The following is a 23,897-nucleotide window of genomic DNA, read 5'->3' on the forward strand; positions in this document are numbered from 1 at the left end:
TCATGGTCTCCTATTTTGTACTTCTCCTCTTCTTTTTATTTCCCTTTTACACTTTTTTCTTGTTTGTCACACCCAGTGCTTTGCTTATTAATATTTCAATATAAAAGTTAAAGGCTATCACAGGAATGAGCTTCTGAGAGGTAGGGACAGCATCACCTGCAGCAAGTGGAGGAGAATTGAAGTGTTTAAGTGAGACCTTTCATTGCTCCCTGAAAAAGGAGACTCCATCCCCATTCTTTATATGTAAGGGTCCTTTGCATTTGTACCGAAGCACTTACTTTACTCCATGTGACTTGACATGGACTCCAGGCCTGTCGTAGCCCGGTTCATGGTCAAGGACTTGCAGAAACCAGATTCTCATTCTTAGCCAGCGTTCCTTAAAGAATCAGTAACTGTGACCCAGATCACGTGTAGCTTGGGGAAAGGATTGGGGGAGTGTGAATCGGTCCTTCTATAGGAAATGAGACTTCAACATAGTCTGAACTCCCCATAATCAAGGAAATTACATTTCGTGTTACTGTTTTGTTATATTAATTGGTAGCTTGTATTTGGTGTCTGAATATGTTGATCTGGAAAACCCTTCTTGATTTTAAATCTAGATAATGTGGTCTATAAAGTGTTTGTCCTACTGATAAAATAATTAAACTAATTGCAATAAGAAATATAATGGAAACCTAGAAATTTTAGTGTAAATTAATAATTAATTTCATGGTAATTACCCGGTTTTGTGTTTGAACACAAGGTAGTGTATATGGAATTAACTAGATTGTTATTTAAAAGGCCAAGTCCTACCTTCTAGAAAGAAGATCTTACCCTTTGGCCAGATCATAGACTGCAAACAGAAGGATAGGCTTATCTTTTGAATACAATCTAACTATATATCTGTGTCCCATAAAATCTGTGTTTCAGTATCTAAAAGAAAAGATTTAACAGCAGCTCTACAATATGCTACTAAGTTACTGATTTATTATCAATAAACAAAAAAGATGTTTTAAAACTCATTTAAAATTAAAATACCACCTGACCAAGTAGTGGCGCAGTGGATAGAGTGTTGGACTGGGATGCAAAGGACCCAGGTTCAAAACCCCTAGTTCACTGGCTTGAGCGCAGGCTCATCTGGCTTGAGCACAGACTCACCAGCTTGAGCGCAGGGTCACTGGCTTGAGCATGAGATCATAGACGCGACCTCATGGTCGCTGGCTTGAGCCCAAAGGTCACTGGCTTAAAGCCCAAGATTGCTGGCTTGAGCTTAAGGTCACTGGCTTGAGCAAGGGGTCACTGCTCTGTTGTAGCCCCCCAGTCAAGGCACATATGAGAAAGCAATCAATGAACAAGTAAGGTGCCGCAACGAAGATTTGATGCTTCTCATCTCTCTCCCTTCCTGTCTGTCTGTCCCTATCTGTCCCTCTCTCTGGCGCTTTCTCTCTCTCTCTCTCTCTCCTTCTGTCACTAAAAAAATAAAAATAAAATAAAATATAAATGTAAACTATTTTTTAAATTACCAATAACCTCTTGTAGATCTATAAAGTGGACAGTAAAGCAAAGAAAACCTGATTAGTATAGCTTTCTATTTTAGGATCCTACTTTATGCAAATCCTGATTCTTCTAATATGAAGCATCTGTGATTTCCACTATTAAGATCAACATAGACATTTGACTAAAGAAGTTTGTGCTATTTAGGCAGTAGTCTTTTGGATATTTTGCAGCTAATTTTTATATTTTTCTCAAGTGAGTTTTATATGCATTTGTATAACTTTAATACATCTTAAGATCGCTTCATTTTGGAGGAAGAGAATAGTTAACTTTAAATTATTCCCACTCTCTAAAACTTAGATGTTTTGAGGACAAAATCTACAAATGGTCTTGTCCAGCATCTCTTTCAACCTTCTGAAATGAACTTGAGGATCACTGAAAGCAAAACGGAAGCAATTGCTTTCTTACAATGACAGCTTCTGTGAGTGGCTCCCATTTATTTGAGATGGTATGATGATCTTCTGCCATCCGGTGGACACTAACGAAAGTGTCACTAGATAGAGTAAAATTGATGTAGTCTGGACGTAAATTAGAATACATTTTATTCTGAATTCATGTTTTTTGATAACGGAATAATTGTCCTCTTATTTCCAAATGACCACCCTACCCTAATCTTTGATAAACAAACAAATAAAATTATAGTTAAAACAGTGATCAATCTTGTGTCTCATATAGTTATATAAGCATTTATACAGAGTGCATATATTTATATTTTTCTGAATCATTCATATACCATTACTAGCATACATCCCTTTGCTCAATAGTGTTTAGTGTTAATACTAAATACTGTGTAAAATTTGTTTCAATTCATAGACTAATTGTTAGTTTGGGGTGCCCTCTTGTGTTCATGAGATAAACTATAGCCTAGTATGGAGATAAGGCTTTTTGGTGATATTTGGATGCTCTTGAGGCAAATTTTCATTGAGTCTTCGGAATAGTTTTTGTAGCAGTGGCAACTGGGTGACCTAAGTCAACAGTGTGACCACATCCAGTGGCTTTGTAACTTCAAGTATCCCCTGAAAACAAGACTTCCACTTTGTGAGCATAGTAAGTAGTTTTTGGCCTTAGTCACCTTCGTCTCCCTCTCTTTTGCAAATCTGTCTGGCCTATGAGGAGATATATTTATTACTTTGCTTCATTTGCACAATATCACAAATTTCTATAATTTTCACAATTAGTCCAAACTATCACATTATGGATGTATTTTCAGAAAGTATCAGAGTTCTCTTCCTGTTGGAACTAAGTTTTGGGCAACATTCCCAGGCTTGAATTCTATTTTTATTCCCTGAAAGATTTTCAAAATATTATTTTTTCAGATGCAGCAAATAAACCTTCTAATTCCCTGAAATGAATTGCTTAATAAATTTATTATGGAAAAGTGGGATTTTTTCCAGCAGATCTGAAAAATACTGAAATGATAGTTTTACTTGTTCTCTTATAGTTCTCTCTGGTTGGAAATTTAAAATCATTTCAAAGATTTCTGTCAACAAACTATCCAGTAGTAGACCATCTTTTATAACTAAAATTCTCCTCATCCCAAGCTAAACACATTTGTCAGGTACCTAACATGAGAAATAAAGGCACTATAATCTCTTAAGTGTCTTTTGATCATTTATTTCCAAAAATGAATTCATGCCAGATATGTTCAAGACAGTGCTCTAAGTCAACCTAGAGATAAAAACTAAAGTTTTTATGTTTATAATCTGCTAGAGGAATTAAGACCTATTCAGAAAAAAATAATATAAGAGAACATGCAATTAATCCAATAACAGTAGTAAAACAAAGCAGACCACTGAAAATGACACATCACTTTGGTAGAGGTCAGAGCATTTGACTGAGAACTTTCCTGAATAGGAAGGTAGAACTTGAACAGATATAGTTTGAAAGGAAGAGGTATTTCGTATAAAGGAAATGGCCTAAAACTCCACAGTGGGTAAGTGCAACTTTTTACATTCTATTGAAATAAGATACAACAAAAATTTTCATGGAATATGTTTTACTTGTTAAAATCCTAGAGGCTGACAGTTATATCAATAATTGTATTTTTTTTTTCCTCTATGAAGTTTGTAGTTCAGAACCAGAAAATGTTCAGGCTGACCCAGAGAATTACACCAGCCTCCTTGTCACATGGGAGAGACCTCGGGTCGTTTATGACACCATGATCGAGAAGTTTGCCGTTCTTTACCAGCAGTTAGAGGGGACAGACCAAACCAAGCATGAGTTTCTGACAGATGGCTATCAAGACCTGGTAACTATAAGATCAATCATTTCTTGTATTGTTAATATTACAGTTTCATTTCCGAGGGAAGATCTTACAAGTGATTGTTTAGTGTTGCCCTCGTTACTTTAGACTTTGTATGAAGCTCTCGGAGGAAGCGAAAAAGACACTATCTTACATTATATCAAAACCTACAGTGAATCACACTAGGTTCTTATTTATGTTTTGAATTACAGGAGTCTATGACTTTGCCAACAACACCATTACAGAGCAGACACATGTGGAACACTTAGGAACTAGAGATCCTCTAATGCGCCTTCTCTTTATTTATAAAGGGATTCACAGAGCAGTTTAATTCCTTGGCTGGGATCTCACGGCTGTGGGAAGAACTGGGCCCGGAGTCTCAGTGCTTTGAAACCACCGTGTATTATTTCACTGTCGTACTGCACCAGCACAAGGAAAATACAGCAGGGGTCTCAAAACACCTCTTTTGGGCATCAAAGTTTCAAATAGCCCAGGTGAAGTCATTTGAGACAGAACTTTCAGGTCACAAGGCAGATAATCCTCAGGGAAGATTCACCTTCTCTTTCTCCACCCATGCACATGAACTAAGGAAAATAAAGTACTGACTGATTCCTTCTGTGACCTGGGCATCTCAGTAGTGAACTTTGCCTTCATAAGAAAGTGTTGTCCATAGACTGGGGGTTGAGAAACGCCATCTGGGTGTGACTCTAGGAAGAATCCAATGCAGGTTAAATACGTTGAACTTGTATTCAGACAGCTAGAGCCCCACACACTCTAGGAATCGGCCTTTAAATAAAAACTGTTCCTGTTATCATGGTGTTGAATATCATATGGACAAAATAATTAAAATTTGCACCAAGATTTTAATTCGGTTGACTAAAACAGAGAAATTTTAAACTGGGAAAGTTGTGGAATTTATGGGAAAATATTATTTTTGATTTCATAATGATGTTAAGATACTGTTTCTTTTTGGCTTCTATATTGTTGGGATAAAGAGATAAGTTGGTTTTCATTGTGTTTTTCACATTTTGCTCCCTGCAAATGCTACATGTTTATTTGTCTAAAATATTAATTTGCAGGTTTTGAAAATTGTTTATGAATTTTATGAATTCTAGTTAAACATGAAACTTTCTAAAGATAAATCAGATTTTTTTAAAAGCTAAAAAGTGCTTAGTTTTTTAGTTTTTCAACTTAATATCGCATAAACATTTTCTTTAGTTAATAAACTATAAATATTTCTCATTGACAAATAAGAAATAGTTTTCTAATGACAAATGTCTGTATTGATAGTACTCTTTGAAAATAACACCATCGTACAGTTATTGACATCTTTATTTCAGGGTGCTATTCTCAGTAACTTACTACCCAACGTGAGTTATGTTCTTCAAATAGTAGCCATATGCACTAATGGCTTATTTGGAAAATACAGTGACCAGCTGATTGTTGACATGCCTTCCAATGACCTTGGTAAGTGATCACCTAATATACCTTTATATCAATACTATCAAAGTAAATGAGGCTAGTTTAATTTACTAGAAGTATTGGTGCTTTCTTTCTGATTTTATATCTTGTTGGCCACAAGGCAATATATTTTTTTTTAGTCTGAATTACAACTAATTTTGTGAAACATGGAACCCATGTTTCATTCAGCAGGTCCGGGACAGGACCATCAGTATTATTCTGAATATCGAAATTTTCTATTTGTGAAGAAAAGCAGCAGAATCTTTTGTAATGTCTATGATGATCATCAAATGAAAATAACTACGTAAACATTAGGACATTTATTTGGGGGGAAGGTGGAGGAGGTTAAAGTGGGGATAGTGGTGATGGACAAAGACTGACTTGGGGGTGTACACATTGTCAGTGTACAGAGATGTGTTGTAGAATTAGGCATCTGAAACCTGTATAATTATGTTAGCCAGTGTGAACCCAATAAAATTCAATTTAAAAAAAGACTTTATTTTGGGTAATGAAGATTTGGTTTCATTTATGTTTATTTCTTTTTCCAGCCCCCAAAGCATTTTGTAGTAAGTATACACATGATACTAGGATCATGTGAGGTACGTTGAGCTATCTATACAAAGCATCTCAACAGTTTATCTTAGATAACTTTTGTAATTTGGTTGGAGGTGGGTGGAAGTGTTTTCTTCTTAGTTGATTTCCTAGTTTTATTTCAGAAAAGCAAAATAAAAAGTTATTTCTAATTGTATTTCTAATTGATTTGCATGCATCTTCTCTGAGTATTATGGAAAAACCTTTTGATCTCAAAGCATATGCAATAATTAAATAAATTGCTATTATAATTTGACAGTATATAAATTTATATAATTAAATTAAAATCTTCATTAGTATAAGTAGTCTTTTAAAAAATGGAATTATGGGGTGATTCCAAGATGGCAGCAGAGTAGGCAAACACACAGACTGCCACCTCCCATGACCAAACTGGATTACAAATTAATTTAAGATCATCATGAAAAACCAACTTTAGACTAAAAGAACAGGACTTCAAAACCAAGAAACACAGAAGAATTCACACTGATCCTGGTAGGGAGTGTGGGGGTGCAGTGGGGGCTCCCTTGCTCCTGGGAGCAAGGGGAGGCTGAGGCTGAGGGTCCAGATAGGCTCCCATTGCAAGGAGAGAAACCCTGAGAGGCGGGATCCTCAGTCCCAGAACCGAAGCCCCAGCCTAGAAACCTAGGGACTGGAGGAGACAGCCTGACAGCATTAAGTGGAGAGAATAGCAAGAGTTCTGTCAGTGGGAAGTGGCTGGTGAAAGAAATTGCAGCCTTAAAGGGCCAGTGCAGAAAATATTGCTTACAGCCACTTTCCTGGGGCTCCAGGGGCAAGGAGGGCTGAAAACACAGGTGTTGCTTGAGGAGAGTGGGGAGATTGAGACACAGAGACACAAACAGTGACAGGGAGAAGAAAACCTGAGCTGACCTGAGCTAGGCTGAGTCATTCTCCAGTGTTGAGGGGGTTATAACTAAAATAGGGGTCGCTCCTTCCAACCTGCACAAGCCTAGCATAAAACCAGTGGACCTACCTCCAAAAAGCTCTCCAGCTCCAATCAGCATGAAAGGATGTTCAGAAAGGAAGAAGTTAAAGGAAGAGGCAGTGACACCTCCCCCTTCAAACTGAGAACATGCTCTGCCCCTGGAGAGGCACTGGGCAGACCACACATTCAGAATCTCAGAGGTCACACCCACCACATTCTTGGATACAGTTTCCACTAAAAAAAAAAAAAAGATACACCCACTTCCTCCCCTCTAAACTCAGAAGCCCCCTGCTGTAATCAGCAAACCCAGATGCTGCCTGATGGACTCAGCAAACAAACAACAAGGAAATTAAGACTTTTAAGCAGTTTTCCTAGTTAAGGAGAATTAAAATCCAAGCAACAAGAAGAAACTGAGGAATAGCCCAACCAGGTGGCAGCACAGTGGATGGAGCATCAGACTGGGATGCAGAGGACCCAGGTTGGAGACCCTGAAGTGGTCAGCTTGAGTGCGGGCTCATCTGGTTTGAGCAAAAAAGCTCACCAACTTGAGCCCAAGGTTGCTGGCTCAAGCAAGGGGTTACTCAGTCTGCTGAAGGCCCACAGTCAAGGCACATATGAAAAAGCAATCAATGAACAACTAAGGTGTCACAACAAAAAAACTGATAATTGATGCTTCTCGTCTCTCTTCATTCCTGTCTGTCCCTATCTATCCCTCTCTCTGACTCTCTCTCTGTCTCTGAAAAAAAAAAAGGCTGAAGAATAAAGTCTGGGAGGAGAAGCCGCATTTCAAAAACCAACCTCAGATCCACAACTCTAACAAACTTGCAAACCACACACAGAAAGAATGGGAAGACAGAGGAATGTAAACAATATGAATCAACAAGAAAAATCCCCAGAAAAAGAACTGAATGAGATGGAAGTAATCAAATTATTGGTTGCAGAGTTTAAAATAATGATTGTTAGGGTGCATAAAGAATCTCAAAGCTACAATGGATGGACTTAATGAGCAACTAAATAAAGAAATTGCAAGCATCAAAAAGGACTCTGAAATCATAAAAAAGAATGAATCATTTATGGCAATTACAATATCAGAAATAAAGACTACACTAGAAGGAATCAACAGCAGGCTGTATGAAGCAGAGGATCAAATCAGCTAATTAGAGGACAAGATAAATAAAATACAGAAACAGAGCACCAAAAAGAAAAGAGGCTCAAAATGTCTGAGGAAACTGTAAGAGAACTCTGTAACAATATGAAGAGAAATAACATCTGCATCCTAAGGGTTCCTGAAGGAGAAGAGAAAGAACAAGGGATAAAGAACCTGATTGAAGAAATCATAGCTGAAAACTTTCCTAAGTTGATGAAGGGAAAAGTCATACAAGTTCAAGAAACGCAGAGAGTCCCTATAAAAATAAACCCTTACCTGACCAGGTGGTGGCGCAGTGCATAGAGCATTGGACTGGGATGCCAAGGACCCAGGTTCAAGACCCCGAGGTTGCCAGCTTGAGCGTGGGCTCATCTGGTTTGAGCAAAGGCTCACCAGCTTGGACCCAAGGTCACTGGCTCCAGCAAGGGGTTACTCAGTCTGCTGAAGGCCCATGGTCAAGGCACATATGAGAAAGCAATGAATGAACAACTAAGGTGTCATAATGTGCAATGAAAAACTAATGATTGGTGCTTCTCATCTCTCCATTCCTGTCTGTCTGTCCCTATCTATCCCTCTCTCTGACTCTCTCTCTGTCTCTGAAAAAAAAAAAAGAAAAGAAAGAAACCCAATGAGGCCTACATCAAGAAACATCATAATTAAAATACCAAAGTTAAGAGATAAAGAAAAAATACTAAAAGCAGCAAGAGAAAAGAAGTCAATTACCTACAGAGTAGCCCCCATAAGGATGACATCCAACTTTGCAACAGAAATACCTGATGCCAGAGGAGAATGGCAAGAAATATTTAAAATAATACAAAACAAGAGCCTACATCCAAGACTTCTTTATCCATCAAGATTATTATTTAAAATTGAAAGAGAAATATAAAGCTTCCCAGACCAAAAAAAAAAAAAACTCAAGGAATTCATTACAACCAAACCAGTACTTCAGGAAATATAAAGAGGGGCTTGCTGTAGAAATAGCAAAGGAAAAAAGAAATAGAGAAAAAGAGGATTATAAATCTAAAGAATAAAATGGCAATAAACAACTACATATCAATAATAACCTTAAATGTAAATGGATTAAATGCTCCAATCAAAAGACATAAGGTAGCTGCATGGAGAAGAAAATAAGACCTGTACATATGCTGCCTACAAGAGACCCACCTCAGAACAAAAGATACACATAGACTGAGAGTAAAGGGATGGAAAAAAATATTTCATGCAAATGGAAAGAAAAAAAAAGCTGGGGTAGCAATACTAATATCTGACAAAATAAACTTTAAAACAAAGGCTATAGTAAAAGATAAAGAAGGTCACTAAATAATGATAAAAGGAGCATTACAACAGGAAAATATAACTATTATAAATATATATGTGCCTAATATAAGAGCATGAAAATATATAAAACAGATGTTGATGGACAAAAAGGGTGAGATCAACTGCAATACTATAATAGTAGGGGATTTTAATACCCCATTAACATCAGTGGATAGAACCTCCAGACAGAAAATTAACAAAGAAACAGCAGCCTTAAATGACACACTCGATCAATTGGATTTAATAAATATCTTTAGAACCTTTCACCCCAAAGCAGCAGAATATACATTCTTTTCAAGTGCTCATGGTACATTATCTAGGATAGACCACATGTTAGGACACAAAACAAGTCTTAATAAATTTGAGAAGATTGAAATCATATCAAGCATCTTCTCTGATCAAAACGGCATAAAACTAGAAATCAACTACATTAGAAAAACTGGAAAACATTCAAACACTTGGAGACTAAACAGCATGCTATTAAATAATGAATGGGTTAACAATGACATCAAGAAAGAAAAAACTTCCTTGAAACAAGTGAAAATGAACATACAACTCAAAATTTATGGAACATAGCAAAAGCAGTCCTGAGAGGGAAGTTCATTGCATTACAGGCATACCTTAAGAAGCAAGAAAAAGCTCAATAGGAAAAGGGAGAACGTGGTGGGGGAGGGGGCAATGGGGATATCAAGGAGAACAAGGAGGGATGGAGGGAGATATATTCGGGAGTACACTTGTAACTATTTAAACACAACAAATTAAAATCAATAAAAATGAAATTATGTATGTATTATATATGTATGTGTATGCACACATATGTATACACATATACATTATACATATACATTTTTATAAATATAATCAAATATATATACATAAATAAATGCAAATGTTCTTTGGTCATTCCTGTCATGATGCTACTCATTGAAATTTTTACAAGTTTTAATAGAAATGAATGGCTACAAAATATTAAGTATTAAGTATAGCATGTTTCAGTTTTACATATGGATGGACAACTGAAGTGTATTGGTTTGCCTTTGCTACATCATGGACTTTAATCCATTGTGAGCCTGTTCACTAATTATTACATCATAGTGTTCTTACTAATTGAATTTTTAATTTAAAGAATATATGTCAGAGCATTAGATGTTAGATTATGTATTTTCCCAAACAATGGGCTACAAACCTTGCCAAGATATTTCCCAAGTTAAAACATTGGTGGCTTATGAATATTACCACTATTATGATGGCAATGTCATTATTTAATAATATTTCTTATGACCTGCCTCATAGCCGGGGTATCACCTTCTTTCTTATTGCTTTTATTAAGCATTGTTTTTTTCAAAATCAGATTATTTTTAAATGGAATCTGAGCTCTAAGTCTTATTAAAAGGTGAGTATCAAAATCACTGACCATGCTTTCAGCTGTCCTATCTCATACTCCTCCACTAAATGTCCCTCACCAAAGTTCCCCACATCGACCCAGAAAATGTCTTTAGCAGTGCAGCACTGACCATGTTTCTCAGTATCATATGTGAATTGGTGAAATATTGCATATAAAAATCTCCTCTAATCCTATTATGTTTTACAATATGAATTATGTTGACTACATTCACTTGATTTTACTGATTTCACAAAACAATTCCCTGGTAATTTATAAAAAATGGTTATTAGCTATTTATATTATGCTCTTTCTGATTCTGTCCACTATGACAAAACTTTAAACATTCAGAATTTTTTTTTCTTTTGAGAAACTTATTGCATATGAAAAAATAGATCAAAGGTCAGTTTTCTACAAAAGTGATTTCTGTGTGATCCTTTTAGACTGAATCTGTGTTGGCACAAAGTACAATATTCTTGTATCATTTGTAGCTCTTTCACATTAGTACAAAATAATAGATATTATAACTTAATTTCTATTTATTTAAAGGATCGAGACGATATTGAACTAATGAGATGCTAGTGTGGCCACACCATTTGATCTCCATGAACGTCTCAATTCTTTAAACCTTTTGTACTGTAATGATGTTTTAATAAAAGGCAGTATTTGATTTGATGTTCCCTATGCTATTGTTCCTCTTAAAACCCAAACATTGAAGACTTAGGTAAATTATTTTTTATTATTCTTTCAAAAAGTACTTCCTCCAAAGCCAATTTACCCAAAGTTTTGGGTCTTCCTGATTTTTTTTTTCTTCCTGATTTTTATAGAGAAAACATTGATTCTCTGAGAACTCATTCTTTCTGAACTTGCAGGTTGCAGTGGCATTTTAACACTCGTATTTTCAATTCATTATTGCAATTTCATTATGTTAAATATTGTTTCTATGGCAAATATAACAGTAAAAGTCTTGAGAGCAGTAATCTCTGGTAGTTCATTGTGATGTTACCTACAAGATTTGTGAATTTTGTGATTTATGTGACTAATTTAGATATAAGTGGATTTGAGTTTGCTGCTTATTTTCATGGTTTATATTAATACCATTTCATCCTGTTTATCATGCTGTTTCATTACTTTAGTAACATTGCAATATGTCCTGTTGAATTATTATCTTATTATTATTATTATTATGGATAAGCTGTTTCCTAAACACGGGGTTGTTTATTGCTTTTGTTAAAAACAAGTGGAGGTCATTTATAATTACCCTTATTCTTTCAGTCATAGATTTCAAATATTCTAATCAATGTCTGTGAAGGGAATCTCAATCTTCCAAAATGTGCATTTAACTTTGACAAATTTGATTAATTTATTGCTTGTGCATTTAATGACACTTGCTGTATACAACAGTATCATCAATCACTAGTGTCTGTTAAATATTATCATAAACTGCTGTTTTAAAAAAATCCATAAATTCATATGCATAAAGAACTTAAATTTGTCAAGGAAACTTTTTTAAGTTTAAACAAAGAGTATAGTATATTCAAATACTTTGTAGAAAGTTATATTTATGACTAAATGATTCATAAATGTATTTATTTCATTGTAACTAAAATAATTGTGTGTTTTTTCCTTCTATAACATAGAGCTAATTATTATACAATTATAGAGATATTATTTAGGTACACCTTTTAGGGCCTTGTTAATTACATGTGTTCAATTTAAATGCATAGTGAATTAGATCAACACAGTTTTCTGTTATTGTGTGCCTTTCAGTTGTATAACAGTTGTCTTTGTTAAATCCCTCTATGTCTGTCCTTACCCTGCTTATACCTTCCAATTCCATAAGTGTTATTACATAACATATACAATCCCAGTTTGAAGAGATTATAGTCCACATTGCCTTAGCAGATGCACTGTGAAACTTGGCTTACCTTCAAACAGTTAAATAAGTCTTGCTTGCCAATCTACATTAGTGTTGCTTTTTATGTTATGGAATAATAATGTGTTACCCACATGCTCTTTTAGAAGATCTAGCATTGCAACTGCCTCAAAACAAAACCAGAATGAGTCAAGAGCTTTTGTTCAGTTATCACACAAATATGAATTTTAAGTGTTCACTCTGAAAAAATATTGACAACCTTTTACAACCTTCATGGAGTCTGTTTGGATGAAGTGAGAAGATTCTGTAAGCTAGTATAATTTTTTAACTATTCTATATGATTGTAGTGCCCGAGTCCAATCAGTGGCTATTAAAATATCAGTTACTATTTGTGAGGAAACAGTAGGCCAGAGAGTTTTCAATATGAGTCTTGTGCCAATCACCAGCAATTGAGCTCAGCTGCTCTGAAATCTCAGATCCAGAAGTATGACTTCCAGGTCCCCAGGACAATAGAAACTATCTTCCAAAATTATAATATTTTGTCTCAAAATTGTTCTGAAGAGACTTAGCAAAAGATTTTTAGATTATTTGGGGTGGGGGTGTGGGGGGTGTTGTTGAAGTGTTGCCTTGTAACTCCAGAATTTTAGTCAATTCAAATGATCTGAATCTAATAAGAAATCAAAATTAAGATCTGTCAAAGTGGGTTTATACTTACATATACAAGGGCCCACACTTGGATAATCATCATGAGAGTGTCAGGAAACCAAGAGGGATCAGGGGGCTGCCTTGGTCCACACATACTGCTCCCAGGGCCTAAAGGGGCCACAGAGAACTTCTCATTTATTTTTATTTTTTTGTATTTTTCTGAAGTAAGAAGCAGGGAGGCAGAGAAACAGACCCGCATGCACCAAACCTGGATCTGCCTGGCAAGCCCATCTGGGTGTTGCCCCATTGCAACTGGAGCCATTCTAGCACTTGAGGTGGAGGCCATGGAGCCATCCTCAGTGCCCAGGCCAACTTTTCTCTAATGAAGCCTTGGCTGAGGGAGGGGAAGAGAGAGACAGAGAGAAAGGAGAGGGGAGGGGTGGAGAAGCAGATGATTGCTTTTCCTGTGTGCCCTGGCCAGGAATCAAACCTGGGACATCCACATGCTGGGCCAATGCTCTACCACTCTCCCACAGGAGAGTTGCATCCACTTTTAAATTCACGTGTAGTAGCTACTGGTTCCCTTGGAGGTTAGTGACACAATTATTTCAAAATATTAAAACCACTTTAATTTGATAACCTGGGGAATAAAAGCATGAAAAAAACATAGTGGGAAAGGATTGTATAGAGACAAATACACACACACACACACACACACACACACACACACACACACACACAAGAAAATAGTAATCATACTAATAAGTTTCCAGACTCATTCAAGGTCAGTTTTAACAAGAAAAAAAATAATAGTTGAGAGTTAAAATTTAAGACTGTGATTGTTTCCAGAGATTGTTTTCATTTTTACTATGCAGGAAATTGTCCAGGGTAAGTAACTTTGAAACAGCTATTGAAGAGTATTAATTGTATCGAAATCCTTTGGGAATTCATGCACATCACTGTAATTATGGCTTTGCATTTCTGAAGACCTAGAAATTTTTTGATAAAAATAAACTCAAGTAAGTCTATGTTATAACACAGGCCTAGGTGTTGTTTATTCAGTTATGCCTTTGAAAATCCTGCAGAGTATGCGCCAACTTCCTGATGACCTGGGAAGCTCAGACGAAGAAGAATAAGCAGAAATCCTCCTCTATACCCTCTGTGTTGGACCGTGGGGCTAGATCCTTTCTTGGAAAGAGAGAACCAGCTCCTAACCTTTTCTAATATTTACTGAGAAGTCTTGTTTTAGGATTAAGATATCTCTGTACTAGAAATATTCTGATTCATTCTAGTCAGTTGGGCAAATGGATGTGAGTGATCCTAGTCATTGCATTTTTTGCACAGACAGGGTTAGAGTTTCCCTGGGGACTGCAGGGAACACCAGCCAGTCAGGACCTGCTAGAAAATACTCTTTATTGATACCAGGGTAAAATATTTGGACCTGTGTTTAAATAGTTGTGAGCCCAATAGTTATGAGCCCAAGTCTGAAGAATTAAAAGAATTATTTGATTCTCAGTTAAAATTTGTACCTGTGTACAAAAATTATTAGCCCAAATCTGAAGAATTAAAAGAATTATTTGATCCTCAGTTAGAAGAGGAATTTAAGGAACAGTAGCTGAATAAGAAAGTAAATTCTATCACTTCTCCCCCAAGCCCCTGGCATTCCCCCAACTCTACTGTTATCAGCTCTGCTAAGGTTGAAAGCAAATCTGCAGTTATCCCTGGCTGGATAGCTCAGTTGGTTGCATCATTGTCACAAAAACCAGAGGTTGCTGAATCAATCCCCAGTCAGGTCACATACAGGAACAGCTTGATGCTCCTGTCTCTCTGTCTCTCTCTCTCGCTCGCTCTCTTTGCCTCTCTCTAAAAAAAAAAAATTCTGCACTGATGACAGTATATTTGAATATTTTACACTCGGTAATATAAGCTTTACTGCTCCCCTCTTCTTTTTTTTGTGACAGAGACATAGAGAGAGACAGAGAGAGGGACAGATTGGGACAGACAGACAGGAAGGGAGAGAGATGAGAAGCATCAATTCTTTGTTGTGGCTCCTTAGCTGTTCATTGATTGCTTTCTCATATGTGCTTTGATCAGTGGGCTACAGCAGAGTGAGTGACCCCTTGCTGAAGCCAGCGACCTTAGGTTTCAAGCCAGCAATCATGGGGTCATGTCTGTGATTCCCACACTCAAGCCGGTGACCTCGGGGTTTCTAACCTGGCTCCCCTGTGTCCCAGTATGACACTCTATCCACTGTGCCACCACCTAGTCAGGCTCCCCTCTTCCTTCTTAACTTTGATTGCTCTTGAGTGAAAATAGGGGAAGGGAGTTGGAGTGGAGGACAGAGAGGAAGGCTTTGAATGCAGTTTTACACAGGTTTATGTAGTGGTGTGTTACATAGTGATGTGTTATATATTGTTCAATGGTGTTGAAAACTGAAATTTAAAATTTTTATTTTGAGAGATTTTGTATTTTCAAAGCTAACAGTCTCTTTTTTTCCTCTTTCCACCCAAATGTAAACCCAGAAGCTGAGATACTTGAATAAAAAATTTAATAATTTTGTTTTTAATTTTGTAGACTTTAATCTCTTTCCTGATGAAATTGGAACTGAAGAAATAATCAAGGTATCATACTTATGTTTTATACTCAAATGTTTTAAGACTTAAAATTTTGTTTTGAATTATTGGTTCTGATTCAGATTTTGCATTAATAAGAGTTTAGGTTGCACTATTCATTGTAGGGTTAATTGTTGAGCTTCATAGGTAGTCATATAATTGATATACATGATCCTTATATGAAGAATTTAGAAGAAAGTTTAGTATAATAAAAATAACAGAAAGATACAAAAAATTTGGTTATAATAAAAAAATGAATTTTTAAAGTAATTTTGCTATGAAATATAGCTATAAATCAGAAATTTTTCAGTGTAGAATTAGTCTAAAAGACCAAAATAATATTTAACCAATTCTTAATATTGCTACAGGTTATTTATAACAAATTTAACTAATGATTGATAGATTGATAATAAATATGAGTCAAAGTATAAATTAAATATATTTTTTGCCCATTTATTTTGAATATTTGTGTTTGGACTACTCAGATGATAAATGTCTGTAGTTATCATAATGTTCTTAAAAGTAAAGGGGTAATAAAAATATTCAGGAATTTTAACATTGTCTCAATTTTTAAAATACAAATTGATGTTTTATATTTAATCATAAACCCAAATGTACCATTTACTTTAACTGAGATTATGTTTAAATCTATGCTATTATTAATGTAGTATGAATGTGCACTAGGTACATATACAAGGTGGGGCAAAAGTGGGTTTGCAAATGTTCATATGGAAAATAATACAATAATTAATAAATGATAATACAAGAATAAACTGTGTGTCTCACAAACTTACAACTGTAAACCTACTTCTGCCCTACCCTGCATGTGTATGAGCTCAAAGTATGATAACTAATGCTATTATCTAGCAATAAATAGCAATTAGGTTGCAAAACTTGATGGGTGGAATCAATAAATGATCCATCACTTTCATCAGATTCTGAAAGGTATCTGGACTTCATAATGTCTAAAGTCTTCCAGAAAAAGAAAGAATTAGAAAGGATGTGTGTGTGTGTATTCATGTGTGTATAGTATTTGTCACAGATTTGACAGAAGAACTGATGTGTAGCATTATGATTATGTTTTAAAAAACACAGAACTCTACATATACATATATAGAACTCTACATCCTATGGTAGAAGGATAGTAAACTGTATAGGTGTGGGAATATAAGCAAAAAGAAAGAGAAGCAGTTTTGTTGTGGGATTTGATAGACATTTGTTAGAACCATATAGAGCAGGGGTCCCCAAACTTTTTACACAGGGGGCCAGTTCACTGTCCCACAGACCATTGGAGGGCCAGACTATAAAAAAAACCTATGAACAAATCCCTATGCACACTGCACATATCTTATTTTAAAGTAAAAAAACAAAATGGAAACAAATACAATATTTAAAATAAAGAACAAGTAAATTGAAATCATCAAACTGACCAGTATTTCAATGGGAACTATGGGCCTGCTTTTGACTAATGAGATGGTCAATGTCTGGTTCCATATTTGTCACTGCTAGCCGTAACAAGCGATATGACGTGCTTCCTGAGCCGTGATGCGTGCATTCCGCGTCACGGGAAGTAGTACTGTATGTGACCTATGTTGCGCTTTGATGCGCCGCCACATACAGTGCTCCTCTCACTGACCACCAATGAAAGAGGTGCCCCTTCTGGAAGTGCGGCGGGGGCCGGATAAATGGCCTCAGGGGGCCACATGCGGCCAGTGGGCCGTAGTTTGGGAACCCCTGATATAGAGAGTATAGAGATGATGTCTTTTAGGAGCTTTTCTGCTGAAGGTGAGGAGAATGATATCTAGAAGCTGAATCAGAGTTTTCCTTTATGTTCCTTTTAAATAGGAGAGATTTACTTCATTGAAGCTAAGAATAATCCATTGAGAAAATAAACTTGAAGACACAAAATAGAAGGAAATATTCAAATGTATTCAGTTCCCATGAAAACAATAGAGAGGGAATTTAAAGCACAGAGGTAGGAAGTAGAACAACAGCTCTTCAGTTGCAACTGGAGTTGGTTGGTCCCTGTTTTGGATGAATTAATGTTAGAAGAAAGTGTGTTTTATGTTTGTTTGTGGGTTTTGTTTTGTTTTTTAGTGGCTTCTATTTTCTCTATAGACAGTAAGGTCATCTGCTGAGAATGAGTAGAGAGAAAAGAAAAATGGAGGTTTAAATAGAGCAGAAAAAAGTTGGAAAAATGTTAGTAGAGGGTAAGAGTATGGAGTGATAGCAGAAAATTAGGCACAAATTCAGAGTTGCAAAAATAAGGAAGCATTCAGGAAGTCCATATTGCTAAACTTAACATTGATCCTCAGCAAAAATTTTGATGAGATTATATAAAAAAATTTGGAGAACTGCTAGGGAAAGAAGAGATGTCTGGCACCAACAGATTTTCCCTGAGAGCAAGTCAAGGCAAAATATTCTTACTTCCTTTTTTATGAAGTTGTGGGGCTTGTATATTAAGTAAGTAATTTCTTCAGGAAATTATTTGGTGAAATCATTTGGGTTGTCCTTATGAACAAAGTATCAAACAATGCAAAATTTTGTGAAGAAATACTGACCACTATTGAGAAAATTTGTCTAGGTAATCTAAGAATATTCATTTATAGTATAAATGAAATCTAGATCATTAAAGTGGGTACACTACTCATAATGGTCACATATACCTTAAAAAATACTTAAAATCAGTGAAATAATCAAGCTCTGGATAATTAAGCTTGAAAACTCATTTCATACAATGCAGCTTTTAATGTTTAAGAGACACGTGAACATGAGCACACATGGTTTAAGATTCAGATTCTATCTACTGTTATTGGCCAAGTTCTGCTAACTAGTTTGTACTCACTTTTTTCTTCTAAAAAACATGCCCCTAAAAGATCTGTTCGATGACAGTGTTAACAAGCTGACAAATCATATTCCAAATCAACTAAAAATGTTATATCTAGATACCTTTGGAACTTTGGTTTTCTAAATATGTAATTATACGCACTATAAGATGAACAGTTGTTTTTAAAAGGCAAAACAAAACCAGAAAGCATGGTCTTCATTGACCTCTAGCCATACTGTTCCTGGAGACATTATAATGACTATGTGTTCATGAAAAACTGTGTCACCTGAATAGTGTTTCTAAAGGAAACACAAAATTAAATTACTACTATTAGAACTATATTTTAACAAGTTGTCTAAAATGTCTGCCTAAGTATTAAGTAGAAAGAAAAACAAAAAATAAAAACCTCTTCCTCTTATGATGTCTCAAAATTTGTATTTATTCTGAATATACACAATGAAAGATGCTGAATATGCAACTACTTTAGTCTTTGAAATAGGTTGTTTCACTGATATTTTATATTAGAAGAAGCTAATTGCTATTTAGCTCATTGCCAGATGAACAGAACAGAAAAATATAAAAACAAGAAAATAAGTACTATGTTAAATAACACCCCCAGTAAATAAATACAACTACAATGTGTCTTCTTTTCAAGTTGTGGTATCTACTCATTTAATTACTTCATTACATAGCATTAAAATAAAGGCAACATTAAATAGGTTGTGTTCATTAAGTTTAATTACTTTCTCTAGAGGTTGGATGAGAAAGATTACAGGACAGAGCAGCAATTTTCAACCAGTGTGTCACAAGAATTTTTTGAACATGCAACACCTATTTAGTCAGAGGCACTGACCTCTTTTCCCTGAAATCGTCAAATAAAAAAAAATGACAACAGCCAACACAATAGCCTTTCAGTGTGAATATTAAAATTGTAGCTATGTTGTTTTTCTCAGGTTGGCAAAAAATATATTTTTGGCTTGCCATAGAATTTTAGTAATTTTGTGTGCCATGAGATGAAAAAGGTTGAAAATCACTGAGATAAGGCGTGGCTTCTCTGGAATTGTGCTTTATGAGATGAGAAGTGCCCAAGATCCCACAAATGAAGATTAACAGTATAACGCAGTATAAGATAATATTAAGATTTCATTTCTCTCTTATTTCTTTATGTTCCATTAATTTTCAAAGGAGGAAGGAGAGGAAAAAAACACTGAAGAGGACACTGTTGTGAATCCTGGTAGAGACAGGGCCACAAACCAGATAAGGAGAAAGGACCCTCAGCTTTCTACCACAACAAACTATGATCGCATGGGGACTAAATTCAACGAGGCAAAGACTAACCGATCCCCAATGAAGGGAAGTGAATTCTCTGGAAAGGGTGATATTCCCAACACATCTTTAGATTCTACTTCCCAACCAGTTCCTGAATCAACCCCAGACAATGATGTTTCTCTGACTTCACAGACTGTGATCAAACTGCCACCCCACCCTCTGGGGAGCACTTCAGCCTCTAAAACTGTTGTCAGATTTCCACAGATGAACTTATTTGGGACTGCAGAGTCTTTGAGCACAGTTTCCATAGTGGAATCCCTAGAGATGTCCACAGATATCAGCGAGGAAGAGAGTTTACTAACCAGTTTCAAGCTCGATGCGGGAGCTGACGATTCTTCAGGCTCTAGCCCCACCACGGCCGCTGTGCCATTCACCTCTGAGAACATGTCCCCCGGGGATGTTTTTTCTCCAGAAAACCCAGAGGCCATCACTTATGATGTCCTTACAGCAGAAGCTACAAGAAACGCTTCCGAAGGTTCAGCGTCCTCGGGTTCAGAAGACCCTCTGAAAGACCCTTCCGTTGATGGAAGTGTGTGGTTTCCCAGCACGACAGATTTGATGACACAGCCCGATGTTGGATCAGGCAGAGAGGGCCCTCTTCAGACTGTTGACCCCGAGACACATAGTGACAAATCTGAGAAGACAACAGAGGCATCTTCCCCAGGCCCGCAGGTGTCCCAGGGTCCCCCAGTCACAGAGGTGGAGATGCCACATTATTCTTCCTTTGCCTACTTCCCAACTGAGGTCACACCTCTTGCTTTTACCCCATCCTCCGGACAACACGACTCGGTCCCCACTGGCAGCGTGGCACACGCGCAGACAACTCAACCGGTATACAATGGTGAGACACCTCTCCAACCTTCCTCTGGTAGTGCCGTCTCCCCTCTAGTCACCCCTCTGTTGCTTGACAGGCAGATCCTGAACACTCTCCCTGCCGCTTCCAGTAGTGATTCGGCCTTGCATGCTACTACGCCTGTATTTCCCAGTGTTGATGTGTCATTTGAACCCATCCTGTCGTCCTATGATGGCGCACCTGTGCTTCCATTTTCCTCTGTTTCCTTCAGTAGTGAATTGTTCCGCCACCTGTATACAGTCCCTCAGCTCCTTCCACAAGTGACTTCCGCTGTGGAGAGTGCAAAAGGTTCCCTGCATGCTTCTCTGCCAGTGGCTGAGGGCGACTTGACCTTAGAGCCCAGCCTTGCTCAGTATTCTCATGTGCTGTCACATCAGACTGCTGCTCATGCTGCTTCACAGACACTGGGAATTGGTGGTAGTGACGCTGGGGTCCTTTATAAAACGCCCTTGTTTTCTCAAGTCGAGCCGGCCAGCAGTGATGTCGTGATGCATGCACCTTCTTCAGGGCCTGAGCCTTCTTGTGCCTTGTCTGATAACGGGGGCTCCCAGCACCTCTTCATTGTGTCTCACAGTTCGGCAATACCTATGCATGATTCTGTCGATGTGTCTCCTCAGGGGTCCTTATTTAGCAGCCCTGGCCACATACCACTGCCTCGGTCTTCATTAGTCTCCCCAACCGCACGGTCGCTGCAGCCTACTCAGGGCCTCTCTGGTGATGGGGAGTGGTCTGGAGCCTCCCCTGGTAGTGAATTTCTTTCACCTGACACAGATGGTCTGAGCGCCCTTAACATATCTTCACCTGTTTCTGTAGCTGAATTTACATATACACCATCTGAGTTTGGTGAGGATAGTAGGCCACTTTCTCAAAGTGACATAATAGATGGAGATCAAACTGAACTACACATTTCTTCCTCCAGTGAGATGGGTTACCATTCTGAAAGCACAGTCATGCCCGACCTGTACACTAATGTAAATCAGTTGAGTGCCTCTCTGCAAGAACCCCCTGTTTCCATCTCTGTCACAAAGGGCACCCTTCCAGGCTCTCTAGCTTCTATTGCCACTAAGGTTTTTGATCATGAGATTAGTCAAGTTCTAGAAAATAACTTTTCCGTTCAACTCACACTTGCTATGTCTCAAGCACCTGGTGACACTTCTCTTAAACCTGTGCTTACTGCAAGCTCAGAGCCCACCTCCTCCGACCCTGCTTCTAGTGAGACTTCAACTCAACTCTTATTTTATGAAGACTCAGCTTCTTTTAACACTGAAGTGTTCCTGCAGCCTTCTTTTCAGGCTTCTGATGCTGACCCGTTGCCTAAAACTGCTCTTCCGGCTGTGCCGAGTGATACAGTATTGGGTGAAACCCGCAAGATCGATCTAATTAGCCCGACACTATTGCATCCCATGGCATCAAATTCAGCTCCAAGTGAAAGCATGCTGCACTCTGCCTCTGTACCAGTTGTTGATATATCGCCTGCTTCTAATATGCCCGCTGTCTCACTTCAACGTTTAACCATTTCTTATGCAGAGGAGAAATCTTTGGAACCAGTTTTGCTTAAAAGCGAAAGTTCCCAGCAAGCGGTGCCTTCACCATACAGTAATGATAAGCTGTTCCAGACGGCCGATTTGGTGGTCGACCATGCCTTTCCCCCAGAAGGAAGGCAGGCTTTTGCTACTCCTGTTTTATCAATGGATGTGCCTCCAGACACACTTATAAATAAGCTTGTGCATGCTGATGAAGTTTTCACTTCTGCCAAGGGTTCCATTACTGAGGAGGCATTGGCTGGCGCCCCGACGGTTGTTCCTGATACACGTGTAACTGCTGATCCTTCTGTTCCGTTAGGAAATGTGTATGTTTCCATTACAGCTCTTTCTCCGAACAGAGATGGTTCTGTTACCCCAACCAAGTTGCTGTTTCCTTCTGAAACAACTTCTGGGCTGACTCACAGTGCCAGACCTGATGCTGAGTTGGTGGGTGGTGGTGATATTGATGATTATGACGATGATGATTATGATGACAGAGATAGAGGTGGCTTATCCATCAATAAGTGTATGTCGTGCTCCTCCTATAGAGAATCCCAGGAAAAGGTAATGGATGATTCAGACCCCCACGAAAACAGTCTTGTGGATCAGAATACCCCAATCTCATATTCACTATCTGAGATATCTGTTGAAGAAAACACAGCCACAGGCAGGATGTCAGAAAGTCAGACTGATATGGACGGAAGTCCTGATAAGTCGCCAGCAACAGAGGGGCTCCCCCAAAAGCACCACGAAGGAAAACAGGATAACGACATGAAGACTGGCGATGCCCTGCTCCCTTTCACCCCGGAATCGAAAGCTTGGGCAGTTCTCACGAGTGACGGAGAGAGCGGATCAGGGCAGAGTGCCTCCGAGGGCCTTAACGATAAGGAGACTTCCACAGATTTCAGTTTCCCAGATGCTAAGGAGAGAGATGTGGCTGGGGTCCTGGGAGCGGGTGACTCAGAAATAACTCCCAGATCCCCACAGTCCTCAGCACCAACTGTTCCTAGTGGGCACTCAGAAGTGTTCAACATTTCAGAGGCAGGTTAGTCACGGATCAGAGGGATAGACTGAGATGTGGTGCTTTTCTTTCTCACACACTCAACAACAACAACAACAACAAAATAGAAAAATCATAGACACATAGAAATTTGGTAAAATGTCACATCAACTTTATAATCAAAACATCAAATCAATTTACAGTTTTTAAAGTATGATTATATTTATTACTTCAAATGAATACTCAATATGGTTGTTTTTTTTTAATTAAAGTATTGTTGGTGAAACATATCTGTTTAGTTTCAGGTGCACAACATAGTGTTTTGACATTTAGTTCCCTTACAATGGGATCACCGTGACAAGTCTATTAACCCTCTATCACTGTGCACAGGCAGCACAATACTACTGGCCCTGTGTCCTGTGTTGTACACTACATGCCTGGGCCTTGTTTATTTATGACCGGAAGGTTGTCCCTCTTCTTCCCCTTCACCTTTTTCATCCGTCTCCCCAGCCACCACCTGTCTGGTAGCCATCAGTTTGTTCCCTGAATCTATGCGTCTCTTGCTGTTTTGTTTGTTTTGGTCTTTAATTTCCTGCAAAGTAGATAAAGTGATTTTT

The 23,897-nt window shown here is 37.7% G+C and overlaps 1 protein-coding gene across 4 annotated transcripts in view; it reads left to right on the plus strand.

The window, feature by feature from the left end:
• PTPRZ1 (protein tyrosine phosphatase receptor type Z1) overlaps window positions 1–23,897 on the plus strand; it is a 187,240-nt gene that overhangs the window by 121,594 nt on the left and 41,749 nt on the right. For 2 of the 4 annotated variants that reach the window (XM_066362561.1, XM_066362563.1), the window contains exons 9-12: window positions 3,597–3,781; window positions 5,116–5,242; window positions 15,711–15,757; window positions 19,761–23,325. In XM_066362561.1, coding sequence (XP_066218658.1) covers window positions 3,597–3,781; window positions 5,116–5,242; window positions 15,711–15,757; window positions 19,761–23,325 — 3,924 coding nt within the window. The remainder of the gene's footprint in view (window positions 1–3,596; window positions 3,782–5,115; window positions 5,243–15,710; window positions 15,758–19,760; window positions 23,326–23,897) is intronic. The other 2 variants (XM_066362564.1, XM_066362565.1) reach the window with 1 other exon arrangement.

This window comes from Saccopteryx leptura, chromosome 2 (assembly GCF_036850995.1).
Source record: "Saccopteryx leptura isolate mSacLep1 chromosome 2, mSacLep1_pri_phased_curated, whole genome shotgun sequence".
Lineage (NCBI taxonomy): Eukaryota > Metazoa > Chordata > Mammalia > Chiroptera > Emballonuridae > Saccopteryx > Saccopteryx leptura.